General features: G+C 61.1%; 1 protein-coding gene across 2 annotated transcripts; it reads right to left on the reverse strand.

Moving 5' to 3' along the window:
- Nucleotides 1-3337: 3337 nt before the first annotated feature.
- FGF22 (fibroblast growth factor 22) lies at nucleotides 3338-7353 on the reverse strand. 2 transcript variants are annotated; one of them, XM_033195343.1, is made up of 3 exons: nucleotides 6846-7353; nucleotides 4388-4491; nucleotides 3338-4295 (listed from the first exon to the last, which is right to left on the reverse strand). In XM_033195343.1, the coding sequence occupies exons 1-3, from the start codon at nucleotides 7057-7059 to the stop codon at nucleotides 4029-4031; spliced, it is 585 nt and encodes a 194-aa protein (XP_033051234.1). In that variant the 5' UTR covers nucleotides 7060-7353; the 3' UTR covers nucleotides 3338-4028. The 2 variants fall into 2 exon arrangements, with proteins under 2 accessions (XP_033051234.1, XP_033051235.1); XM_033195344.1 differs by having other exon boundaries at nucleotides 3338-4318.
- Between the last annotated feature and the right edge of the window lie 5530 nt (nucleotides 7354-12883).

Genomic DNA, 12883 nt, shown 5'->3' on the forward strand with positions numbered 1-12883 from the left:
GTGGCTCAAGCCTGTAATCCCAGCACTTTGGGAGGCTGAGACGGGCGGATCACGAGGTCAGGAGATCAAGACCATCCTGGCTAACATGGTGAAACCCCGTCTCTACTAAAAAATACAAAAAACGAGCCGGGCGAGGTGGGGGGCGCCTGTAGTCCCAGCTACTCGGGAGGCTGAGGCAGGAGAATGGCGTGAACCCGGGAGGCGGAGCTTGCAGTGAGCTGAGATCCGCCACTGCAGTCCAGCCCGGGCGACAGAGCAAGACTCCGTCTCAAAAAAAAAAAAAAAAAAAAAAAAAAAAAAAAAAAAAAAAAAAAAAATATGTGTATCTTGAAAGCTATTTAAAATACACTACTTACAAAGAGAAGCCGGTGCTGTGGCTTTCCTTCTGCGCCCGTGTGTCGGGAAAGGGCCAAGCTGGGAGTCTGGCTGGGCTCTGCATAGCCGGTCCTGTCCCCAGGGGTCTGTGCCTCCTGCAGGGCCTGGCGCCCAGGACCTGCTAGCAAGCCCACTCTCCCGAGGTTCAGCCCAGGAGGGCTGCTGGCGAGGTAGGGTGGCGGTGTCACCAGGTTGTGAAATTTAAAAACAGAAACACCAGCATTAAAGCACCAGGGCCCAGCACCTCCACCTCACCCCTCGGTCGCACCTCAGTCTTCCACCTCAGCCACGTGGGTTCTTGGCCCCTCTGAGGAGCCAGACCCCACTGCTCAAGGTGGCTGGATGCCTGGCCTGGGGTGCAGCCAGCTGGGGCACACCTGGCAAGGTCTGGGGACCTGTGGGCTGGGGGCCGGGACGGTGGGTTCATCTCAGTTGCTGAGGATCCACAATCCTGAGACCGAAGAATCAGACGGTGGAGACGAATAATGGAGAGGAGGCTCCAGCAGGACCACCCGTGTCCTTCCACTGCGGACGGCTCCTGCGAGCGGGAGGTGCATGCCCCACGCCCCCACCTGTTCTCCAAAGACTCCCGCCCTCCACTCCGCACCGCCCTCTTCACGGTGTCCCGCGGCGTGTCTGCGTCAGCCCCCTTGGCCAGGTAACTCGGATCCCACCTGTTCTGACCATGCCCAGGGCACTTGCTGGACTTCTGCTACCGCAGCGCCGTGGTGACCCCTCTTGGTGGCCGTCCTCGGGGGCCGTGGAGCCTAGAGAAGCGTTGGGATTTTCATGACTGTGGCCGCCAGGGCAGAGGGGCAGAGTGCCAACCCTGAGGGTGTGCACATCCCAACTCCGGGACCCGCGGACTCGGCACCTCACGAGGTAACGTACCCGGCACCCGAAGACAAGGTTGCATGGAGGCCACCGAGGTGGGGAGGTCACCTTGGATCGTCCTTGATCTCCAGACTAAGAGAACAACTGTGTTTTAGGCCCCAAGTCTGTGCGACAGACCGGGCCGCCTGCTCTGGGTCACGGTCCCCTGGCTGAGCCGTTTTCCTGTTGGAAAGACAGCTTGGAGCCGTTTTCCTGTTGGGAAGGCGGAGCTTCGAGCCGTTTTCGTGTTGGAAGATGGAGTTTTGAGTCAGGAGGCGTTTGTCGAGACGAGGCTGGGGTTCTGTGTGTCCGTGGTGGTCCTCGGGAGTTGGAGTTGGAGCTGGAGGGGAGGCCCGGGCAGGTGAGGCTTGCGGTTGCGAGGCCTGGGGACTCGGAACTGGACGGCCGTTGTCAGATGCTGCCGGGCGTGTGCCTGCCTTTGAGGCTGGGACTCCCTCCCGTGGGGTGGCCGGGGTGGCCGGAGGAGCAGGACCAATCAGGTTGCCCCACTCAGGCATGCGCCTCGGGGCACTGGGCCCTGAGGACACTGGCACCCTGGTGAGGGCTGTGAGTCCACAGTGCTCACAGATCAGACAGTGGTAAGAAGTGGCCGCCCTGGTGCCCTCCCCGCCCCAGGAGCCTGCTGCACGACAGGAGGTGGGACTGGTAAGGCCCGCTCCCCTGCGTCCTGCCTCTCAGGAGCGCTTCGTAAGCGGAAGCACAGTTTGCAACAGTTTTGAGTTGGCTGATTTTCACTGCTGGCGATTTCCTGGAGAGTCGCTGGTTCTGTGCCCCCAGGTCGCCTCTCTCTGTCATGCAGCCCCCACCTCGCTGCCTGAGGACACCGGGGCACCCAGGCTTGGGCTTTGAATGAGCTGCTGAGGCCTCTGTGTGAACCGGGATTTCACTGCCCCGGGACGTGCTGGGCTGCACGCTCATTCCACGCTCCGTTTTAGAAACAACTGCTGACCTGTTTCTTTTTTCTTTTTGAGACGGAGCCTCGCTCTGTCGCCCAGGCTGGAGCGCAGCGGCACCATCTCAGCTCACTGCAACCTCCGCCTCCCGGGTTCAAGCGATTCCCCTGCCTCAGCCTCTCAAGTAGCTGGAATTATAGGCACGTGCCACTACACCCAGCTAATTTTTTGTATTTTAGTAGAGACGGGGTTTCACCATGTTGATCCAGACGGTCTTGATCTCCTGACCTCATGACCTGCCTGCCTCGGCCTCCCAAAGTGCTGGGATTACAGGCGTGAGCCACCGCGCCCGGCCTGCTGACCTGTTTCTCTGAGGCACACGTTAGGTTTCTGCGTGGGGTGCCAGCAAGTTTTATTTCAGCCGTGGACCCGTGTGGCCCCCGGCAACAGAACTCAAGTGGCAATGCCCTCTGAGCTGGTCAATGTGTGCAGATCTCCCAATGCTGACAACCTGGGGTCATCCTGGGCGCAGCTCTGGCCTCCACCTGCTCCATGCCAGCCAAAAGTGTCCCCAGAGGCCACCTGGTGTCCCCTAGGGCAGGGCCCCCTTCTCTGCAGGGTGCGTAGAGCCTCTTGGGCCGGGCACGACCCTCCCTTCCCAGAAGGGTTTTCCCTGTCAGGCTGCTCAGTGCCTCCCAGCAAGTGCCCCAGCCCAGTTTTCCTGGATTTATGTGGAAGGCGGCGGCTGGGGGTGGAGTCCTGGCCGTGCCCGGGGACTGTCCCTTTCACCAGGGCGATGGTGCTGTCACCCCACGTACAGAAGAGGAGATGGTCCCAGGGTGTTACTGCCTGGCTCGAGGCTGTGGGGCTGGGGTGGACCTGGGCTCTCGGCTCTGCCCTTTTCTCTGGCTGGAGTTTGACTCCCAGCGCTGCAGGCAGAAGGCCTAGCGGATTCAGGATGTCAGGAGGGTGCTGGGCACAGGTGGGGACGCCCCCACCCCGACAAGCAGCCCTCCCCACATCCCGCAGGACAGCGGCATGAAGCCCCAGGCCTGCCCTGCACCCAGCACGGCTCCTGCCCTCAGCCTCTGGAGCCCTGAGGCTTATTTTGTCATGAACAGTTTCTGACACCGTGTGCATATTTCCAACGTCTGCTGTAACGAAGGACCACAAACTTGCAGGCTTAAAAGACGACATTTATTTTCTGGCGGTTCTGGAGGCCAGAGTCCAAAATGGGTCCCACTGGGCTAGTATCAAGGTGGGGCAGGGCCGGTCCCTCCCGGGGGCTCCAGTGGGAACCCGTTCCCCGCCTTCCCCAGCACCTGGAGGCACCCACATCCCACATCCCTCGGCTTGGGGCCCTTCCTCCCCTTCCACAGTGCAGCCCGTCCCCGTCTCTCTCTGGCTCTCACCCTCTTGCCTCCTGTCATGAGGACCCTGTGAGGACACTGGGGCCCTGGGCCCCCCACCCCGGATGCTCCCCCATCTCCGTCCCACCTGCAGGTGCCTTTGTCCTCACAAGGCGGTGCATTTGCAGATTCCTGGGACAGGACCGACTTCGAGGCTGGTGTTCTGCGACGGCTGTCACCGTCTCCCCAGCCCCTTCCTCGTACCCCCTCCCCTCCTCTCCTCTCCTGGCCCGCCCCCCAACGTGCTGCCGACCCTGAGCCCTTGCCTCTGCAGGGTCCTGCCTGGGACATCCCCCTCAACCTTTCGACGTCCGCATCCTTCAGCCCGGGAGGTGCCCTGTTGGGTCCTCGAGGTCGCCAACTCAGCATTGGATCTGCTTGGTGGCTGCCGTCCCCTCAGGCTGGGGTCCCCCGGGGCTCCTGTGCTGTGTCCCCAGCGCCCACACGCCGTGGGCACTCAGCGCTTACGGGGCCAGCAAGGGGAAGAACAAGCATGGCTGGGCCCTCGCCACCAGCCTGGGCACCTTGGGGAGCCGCCGGCCTCTCGGGGCCTCAGGAGACCAGGACGGGCAGGAAGTGGGCGGACAGGTGGTACCGCCGCGTCCGGCCGCCTGGCCGGGGCCCCCCCCTCCTGTCCAGTGCCAGGAACATGGGCTGGCCGTGGCGGTGCCAGCGCCGGGAGGCGTAGGTGTTGTGTCCGTTCTCCTCGATGCGCTCCCGGAACCTGCAGTCCACAGTGTAGAGCCGCTGCGGGTGGGGGTGAGGCCGGCCGACCCCCCACCCCGCCCGTGCCGCCCGGCCCTGCCCGGCACTCACCGACCCGTAGAGGCGGCCCTGGCGGTCCATGGCCACGTAGAAGCCTGAGGACACTGCTTTGATGACCACGACGCCCACGTGTACAGAGCGGATCTCCAGGATACCTGGGGGAGGCGGGGGTCGGGGGAGGGCCTTGCTGGCTCACAGCCGCTCACGCTGGCACTGGCTCACCCCCAGCACCGCTGCTGTCCACCATGCTTCGTCCAAGACCCTCAGGACCACGACAGACACCAGGAAGACCCCCCAGGACCACGAGTCCCCTCCCGACCACAACAGACACCAGGAGCCCCCCCAGGACCACGACAGACATCAGGAGCCCCCCGCCCCAGACCACAAGTCCCCTCCTGACCATGACAGACACTCGGGAGCCCCCCCCAGGACCACGATGGACACCCAGGATCCCCCAAGGCCATGACTGACACCAGGAGCCCCCCAGCTCGTGAAGGAGGAGCAAGGAGCAGGCGGAGGGAACGAGAAGCAGGACGGCCCCCTCGAGCTGGAGGGAGTGCAGGGATCGGCGAGAACCCATGGGAGAGTCCACCAGGCCAGGTCAGCGCTGTCCCTGCAACTCAGCCCGAGGATAGCATCCATGTGTGTGTGTTGTGGGGGAGGTCCCAGACACCCAGGGGGACGCCAGGGGCAGGAACACCAACGAGGAAGGTTGGGAGAGGATTCCTGGGATGTGGGAGTCAGAGTGGGCAGGGCCCATCCGGGCCGCTGATGACCATAAATGAGCCAGCGACTAGCACCGCCCCAGGGAGCCCCAGCCCCGGCCCTCACAGCTCAGCGGCTCGGCCCGCACACAGTCACTGGGACTCAGAGCTCCAGACTGGAGGCCACACTGGCAGTGGCCTGGAGTGGGACACCACAGACATGCTTGAGCGCCGACTGTATGCCAGCTGTCCTACCAAACCCACTCAGCAGCCCACATGGCAGAGGGACCAACTGAGGCCAGGGCGTGGCAGAGCCAGATTTGGACCCCGTCGTCTGTGGGTGGCCCAGGGCTCACCCTGCCCCACCCTGAGCCAAAGTGTCTTGTCCAGCAAGGACCTTGGGCCCGGCCGCCACTCCTCACCCACACTTGCCCACCCCGGCCTGGGTGCCTGCCACTTCCTCGGCTGGGTGCACAGTTCCCCGTGTGCCCGGCCAGCTCCCTGTCAAAGTACAAGCTCCTCGGGGCAGCCTCTAGGCCCGACCTTCCAGGGCACACGGGAACGTCTTTGAAGCTTTGAGTTCTGGGGTGTCTGTGTCACCATCTCCCCTGGTCCCTTCCTCGCCCTGCGCCTCCCCTCCCCTGGCAAGGCGGCTCCCAACACCACTGTTCACTGTTCTGGGCACCCACCTGCCCTTGTTCCTGTGTGTAACTGCTGCACGCCTCTGCTCTGGGAGCCCCGGGAGGGTGGGCATCTCTGTCACCACTGGGTCCCCCATGCTGAGCACAGCACCCACAAGGTGCCCGACTAGTGACCAGCGAATGTACGAAAGGCAGGAGAGCCCTCGGCTGGCCCTCACCCCCATCACTGTCCAGCTAGGGAAACCAAGGCTCAGAGAGAGGTAGCGACTGTCCCAGGTCACGCAGCAGAGCCAGGCCTGTGCCCCGGCCCGAGGCCGCCCCGCCTGGCCATGCCACCACAGAGGGACCGGCCCAGCCGGTCCCCTGTCCGCCCTCGTCGCGTGCGGCCTAATGAGGGCCTTGGCGCCCAGATGAAAGCGCTGGGAAGGGCAGGGATGATTATCTGTCCTAATGGTAGTGATTCAGGTGGCAGCCAGCAGCCCAGGCCCCTCCCCAGCGCCCCCTGCCCGGCGGGGACACCGACTCCCCTGGCCTCCAGGTTACCCCCACATCCCCTGCTGTGCCCGGCCTCTCCTCTTGCTCCTGAAAGTCCACAAACGCTGAGGGCCTACCGTGTGCTGGGCAGGCCCTGGGGATGGAGACGCCCGCTCCGTGAGGTCCTGGGCCCTGTGGGGACCCAGCTCTGCCACCCCTGTCAGTGGGACCCTGGGCAGGCCCCATTCCCTCTGTGTGCCTCCTTGGCCTCACCTGCCAGATGGGGTGTCTAGGAAGAAGCAGAGGGGCCCCGACTCAGGCAGCCCTGACTCGGTTTTGTGATGTCAGGAGTCCGGCGGTCAACCCCCACCTTCGGCCATGCAGCTGGGCCTGCCCCAGCCCCTCTGGAGCCTCAGTTTCCTACCTGCAGATGGGTGACCCCACCCACAGGGCTGTTCCACACGGACCCTTCTCTGCCCCTGAGCCGGGCCCCCCGCTGCACTCTTCGTTTTAACAGTTCAACCCTCCCAGCAAGAGGGCTGCACCCATCGCACAGTCGGGGGAAACTGAGGCCGAGGCTGCACAGAGGAGCCCCCGGGACTCCTCCGCGGGCGCAGATCACCGTGATAACGGCGACCGCGCCGCCATCACTCACCGCCCCCCGCCCGGGCCCCGCCGCCCCGCACTCACTGTCCTGGCCGTGGCGCCAGCGAGTGCCCTGCACGCGGCCGCCGGGGTCCACGCGCAGGAAGAAGTGAGTGGAGGAGAAAAGACGCCGCCAGCGCACGTCGCCCTCCAGGTGCGGGTAGCTGCGCGTTCTCTGCGGCGCACTCGGGGTTCCCGCGGCGTCCGGCGCCCGCGCCAGCAGCAGCCAGGCCAGGCCCAGCCACAGGCGGCGGCGCATGACCCGGCGCCCGGTTCGCCGCGCGCTCTTCGCTCCCGGGCGTACGCGGCGCTGCCTTCGCGCGGCGGGGCCAATGGGGCGCCTCGGGGGCGGGGCCGGGGACGCCGGCCAATGGGGTGCCGCGGGGTGGGGCCGGGCTAGGGCGCCGGCCAATGGGACGTCTCGGCGGCGGGGGTCAGGTGCACAAGGCGCTGCCGCGCAGGACTGCGTGCTCGGCCTCCGCGCGTGTGTTTGTCTCGCGGGGCGTGTCCGTGAGTCAGCCGAGTCCCCGGGCGGGCTAGGACCTCGGGCTGCGGGGGCGGGAGTGTGAGACGCGGGCCGCAGAGACCCAGAGGGAGACAGAGACAGAGATGGTGGCAGTCAAGAGACACGGAGAGACGAGTGAGACAGAGAGAGACGGGCAGAGGTGGAGATGCTGGGGGGCAGAGATGGACACGGGAGGTCCTGCCGCGTGCGTCAGCCCCGCCAGCCAGGCTCCGGGGCATGCCCTGGTGGGACTGCTCTCCCCTCAAATTGCAATTTCCCAAAAGCCAGGCCCACAAGGGTGTGGGGATGCGCGGGTGGGTGTGTAGGTGACGGCTGGTGACGTGTGTTTGGGCAGGTAGGTGGGCAGGAGGGAAGATAGCCATGTAGACCTGTGGGTGGCCGGCCGGCGGGGACATCGAAGTCGGCAGGAATGGGGCGGTCCCGTTCACACCCACACCTGCTCTCTCTTGAGCCACACCCCAGGTCCCACGGGGAACCACCCAGCAAGGTGGCTGGCCCCCACTCCTCCTTGGCCTGCCTCATGCCCTGGGTCCCAAAAGGTGAGCACAGTGACCCTCACAGACCCACAGCCAAGTGGAGGCATTGACAGGTGGGGAAACCGAGGCCTGAGAGGGACAGCGACTTCCGCTGTGGGGACACAGCTCTCAGCAGCCCCGTCCTGGTTCTGTGGCCACAGCCCCAGGTGGCACGCACTTTTTTTTTTTTTTGAGACGGAGTCTCGCTCTGTCGCCCGGGCTGGAGTGCAGTGGCCGGATCTCAGCTCACTGCAAGCTCCGCCTCCCGGGTTTACGCCATTCTCCGGCCTCAGCCTCCCGAGTAGCTGGGACTACAGGCGCCCGCCACCTCGCCCGGCTCGTTTTTTTGTATTTTTTTAGTAGAGACGGGGTTTCACCGTGTTAGCCAGGATGGTCTCGATCTCCTGACCTCGTGATCCACCCGTCTCGGCCTCCCAAAGTGCTGGGATTACAGGCTTGAGCCACCGCGCCCGGCCGCACGCACTTTTAAATAGCACCAGGGTGAAGACATGGTGACCGGCCTGTCCAGCCAGGGAGCCCTCTGGAGGGATAACTGGTCCGGCTGGATGCCGGGATGCCTTCCTGGTGGCTCAGGCATCTCCTGACCCTCTCTTCCTAGCTTAGGCGGGTCACACAGAGGGTGTAGCAGGTGCCACAGTCTCAGGGGCCCGCTACTGAGATGGGGCCAGGGGTCCCCATGGCTGAGGTCCAGCCTGGCCTAGCTTCCCACAGTAGAGCCCTGTGGCCAGCACCCCAGGGGCCCTGCAAGTCTCACTTTACCTCCTCAAGCTTCGGTTCTGCCTCTGTCAAATGGGCCAGTAAAGAGACGTCTGGAGGAAGACAGTGAGACCCTCCACGGAACACGCTGGGCAGAGGGCGCAGCACCAGACACTGAAGAAATGTCCTCCGCCTTCTCGCCAGCGGGAACCTAGAGTGTCTGTCCCCCACCGCAGAAGGGTGATCAGAGGCCCTGTGAGAAAGGATGGGGGATGGGACACACAGCTGGGAGGCTGGCCCCACCTCAGGCGTCTGAGTTTCTTTAATGACACCTCGGAAACTTCAGTCACATACCACACAATTCACCACTTACACTGTACATTTCAGTGATTTTATTTTTTTTTATTTTATTTTTTTTGAGACGGATTCTCGCTCTGTTGCCCAGGCTGGAATGCAGTGGCAAGATCTTGGCTCACTGCAACCTCTGCCTCCTGGGTTCAAGCGTTTCTCCTGCCTCAGCCTCCCGAGTAGCTGGGATTACAGGCGCCCGCCACCACGCCCGGCTAATTTTTGTATTTTTAGTAGAGATGGGGTTTTACCACGTTGGCCAGGCTGGTCTCCAACTCCTGACCTCGTGATCTACCTGCTTCTGCCTCCCAAAGTGCTGGGATTACAGGCATGAGCCACCGTGCCTGGCCAGTTCAGTCATTTTAGTACCTGACAGAGTTGGGCAACCACCACCACTGTCTAGTTCCAGAAACTTCCATCACCACAAGAAGAAGCCCCATTAGCCGTCACTCCCCATTCCCTCTGCCAGCCCCTGGCACCCACACATCCCCTTCCTGCCTCTGTAGATGGGCCAGTCGTGGGCACGTCATATAAAGTGGATCACACGCTATGTGTCCTGTGTCTGGCGTCTCTCACTGAGCATGACGTCCTCCAGGTGCATCCACGCTGTGGCCAGGTCAGAGCCTCGCTCCTTTTCATGCCAGTAATCCCAGCTACTCAGGAGGCTGAGGCAGGAGAATCGCTTGAACCCAGGAGGTGGAGGCTGCAGTGAGCCGAGATCGCGCCACTGCCCTCCAGCCTGGGTGACAGAGGGAGACATTGTCTCAACAACAACAACACCCATCAGGGCTGGGCTGGCGGATGCTTTGTATTCAGCGGTCTTTTCCTCTTTGTGGCCTCTGTGGTTGGCCCAAAGGTAAGTCCACACCCTGATCCCCAGAACCTGTGACATTTGCTTTATTTGGAAAAAGAGTCTCAAAAGACGCCATGAAGATCTGAACGATATGCAGATGATTGTCCTGGAGTGTCCTAAACGCGGTCACAATAGAGAGGAAGGAGGAGATTTCACACAGGCAGACGAGGCGGCTGCAGTGTGACCACAGAGACGCGATGGGAGCGATGCGGCCACAAGCCCAGGACGCCTGGAGCCTTCAGAAGCTGGGAGAGGCAGGAAGGAGCCCGGGGACCTCTGGAGGGAGCGAGGCCTCCACACACCTTGACTTCAGCCTGTGGTCCTGATTGTGGATTTTTCATTTCCAGAAATGGAAGAAATGAACGTTGCTTTAAGGCACCAAGTTTGTGATCATTCGTCACAGGGGCCTGCGACCATCCCCTTCCGTCTAGTGATTTTCCACTTTCTGGGGTTTGGTTGGGTTTTTTTGTTTTTTTGTTTTTTTTGAGACGGAGTCTCGCTCTGTCGCCCGGGCTGGAGTGCAGTGGCCCGGATCTCAGCTCACTGCAAGCTCCGCCTCCCGGGTTTACGCCATTCTCCTGCCTCAGCCTCCCGAGTAGCTGGGACTACAGGCGCCCGCCACCTCGCCCGGCTAGTTTTTTGTATTTTTTAGTAGAGACGGGGTTTCACTGTGTTAGCCAGGATGGTCTCGGTCTCCTGACCTCGTGATCCGCCCGTCTCGGCCTCCCAAAGCGCTGGAATTACAGGCTTGAGCCACTGCGCCCGGCCGGGTTTTGTTTTGTTTTGTGTTTTTTTAGACAGAGTCTCACTCTGTTGCCCAGGCTGGAGTGCAGTGCCATGATCTCGGCTCACTGCAGCCTCTGCCTCCCGGGTTCAAGTGATTCTCCTGCCTCAGCCTCCTGAGTAGCTGGGATTACAGGTGCCCATCATGCCCGGCTAACTTTTGTGTTTTTATTTGAGACGAAGCTTTCACCATGTTGACCAGGCTGGCCTCGAACTCCAGGCCTCAGGTGATCTGCCCACCTCGGCCTCCCATAGTGCTGGGATTACAGGCATGAGCCACCGCACCCGGCCAGACATACAGTTTCCCACTTTTGATGGTGATATTGTCTCTTTGTAAAACTTAAGCAAGCAAAATGTTAATATTGTATTTATTAATTTATTTTTGAGATTGAGTCTCAGCTCTGTCATTCAGGCTGGAGTGCAGTGGTGAGATCTCAGCTTACTGAAATCTCCAACTCCTGGATTCAAGCATTTCTCCTACCTCAGCCTCCCCAGTCACTGGGATTAACAGGTGCCCGCCACCATGCCCGGCTAATTTTTGAATTTTTGGTAGAGACGAGGTTTCACCATGTTGGCCAGGCTGGTCTCGAACTCCTGACCTCAGGGGATCTGCCGGCCTCAGCCTCCCCAAAGTGCTGGGATTACAGGCGTGAGCTACCACGCCCGGCCAATATTGTATTTATTTAATACATGGGTGGTGGAGACAGATGTAGTTAAAATAAATGGCGGGGCGGGGGCGATGGCTGCAGAGTTGCCAGGCTGGAATTTGGGCAAGGACCTGTTTCAGAAACTGTTGTCTTATTCAAAAACCAGATTAGGTTTTTTTTTTTTGAGACAGGGTCTTATGTTGTCACCCAGGCTGGAGGGCAGTGGCTCAGTCACAGCTCACTGCAACCTCCGCCTCACGGTTCAAGCAATTCTGCATCTTCCCATCTCAGCCTCCCAAGTAGCTGGGGCCACAGGCAGGCACCACCACACCCAACAAAATGTTTTTGTATTATTTGTAGAGATGGGGTTTGGCTACATTGCCCAAGGCTGGACTGCAGTTGTGCGATCTTGGCTCACTGCAACCTCCACCTCTCAGGTTCAAGTGATTTTCCTGCCTTGGCCTCTTGAGTAGCTGGGATTGCAGGCACAGGCCACCACACCTAGCTACTTTTTGTATTTTTAGTAAAGATGGGGTTTCACCATGTTGGCCAGGCTGGTCTCAAACTCCTGACCTCACGTGATCCGCCCGCCTCGGCCTCCCAAAATGCTGAGATCACAGGTGTGAGCTACCACGTGCAGCTGAGGGTAACTTTCTTGGTGCTAAGATTCGGGAACCTGGCTCCTGGGGAAGCACTGGTTTAGGGGGTCTGATGTCTCATCAAATAGAAGAAAAGACTAACGCAAAAGGAATGGTGAAATAGTTCAGAAGTCTTGGTTTCCTGCAGGGGTGCAGGGGGCGTCTGTAGGTCTTGGGACACTAGGCCTGGCTGATTCAGGGCCAGGCAGGTGACCCCAGTAGTGAGTGAGGTCTGAAGTCACAGCCTGCTGGGGCACCCTGGGGCGGACTGAGGCAGGTGAGGGAGGATGCTGCTGTGTGTCGAAAACATTCCCAGCCGGTGGCATCAGTGCGCCCAGGCAGGCGTGGGCAGCAGTGTCTGGAATGTGTGTAAGGAGGCTGCCGGGCCCTTCCAGAGTGAGGCCCAGTCCTCGTTCTGGGCTGATGGGGAAACTGAAGTGCTAGGATTTGGGAAATGGGGACAGTTTGAGCTGAGGCCCCTGAGTCCCAGTGTGGTCAGGCCCCAACCTGAGCCCCAGCTGTATCTTTGCTCCCTCTCCCCAGCCCCACTCTGCTCAAATTGCTCCTCTGTCCACACTTGTTCCTGCCTCGGGGCCTTTACACTTGTTTTGTTTTGAGACAGGGTCCTGCTCTGTCACCCAGGCTGGAGTGCAGTGGCACCATCTCGGCTCACTGCACTCTCAACCTCCTGGGCTCAAGCAATCCTGCCTCAGCCTCCCGAGTAGCTGGGACCACAGGTGTGCACCACCATGCCTGGCTAATTTTTTTTTTTTTCCTTTGGTAGAAACTGGGTCTCACTATCTCAGTTGCCCAGGCTTGTCTGGAACTCCTGGGCTCTGGCGATCCTCCTGCCTCAGCCTCCCAAAGTGCTGGGATTACAGGCCTGAGGCAGTGAACTGGCCTCCCTTTGCACTTTGTTTTTGAGACAGATTCTCGCTCTGTCACCCAGGCTGGAGTGCAGTGGTGAGATCTTAGCTCACTGCAACCTCCGCCTCCCGGGTTCAAGCGATTCTCCTGCCTCAGCCTCCCGAGTAGCTGGGATTACAGGTGCCTGTC

The sequence above is a fragment of the Trachypithecus francoisi genome, unplaced genomic scaffold, assembly GCF_009764315.1.
Source record: "Trachypithecus francoisi isolate TF-2019V2 unplaced genomic scaffold, Tfra_2.0 Lachesis_group5, whole genome shotgun sequence".
NCBI classification, from domain to species: domain Eukaryota; kingdom Metazoa; phylum Chordata; class Mammalia; order Primates; family Cercopithecidae; genus Trachypithecus; species Trachypithecus francoisi.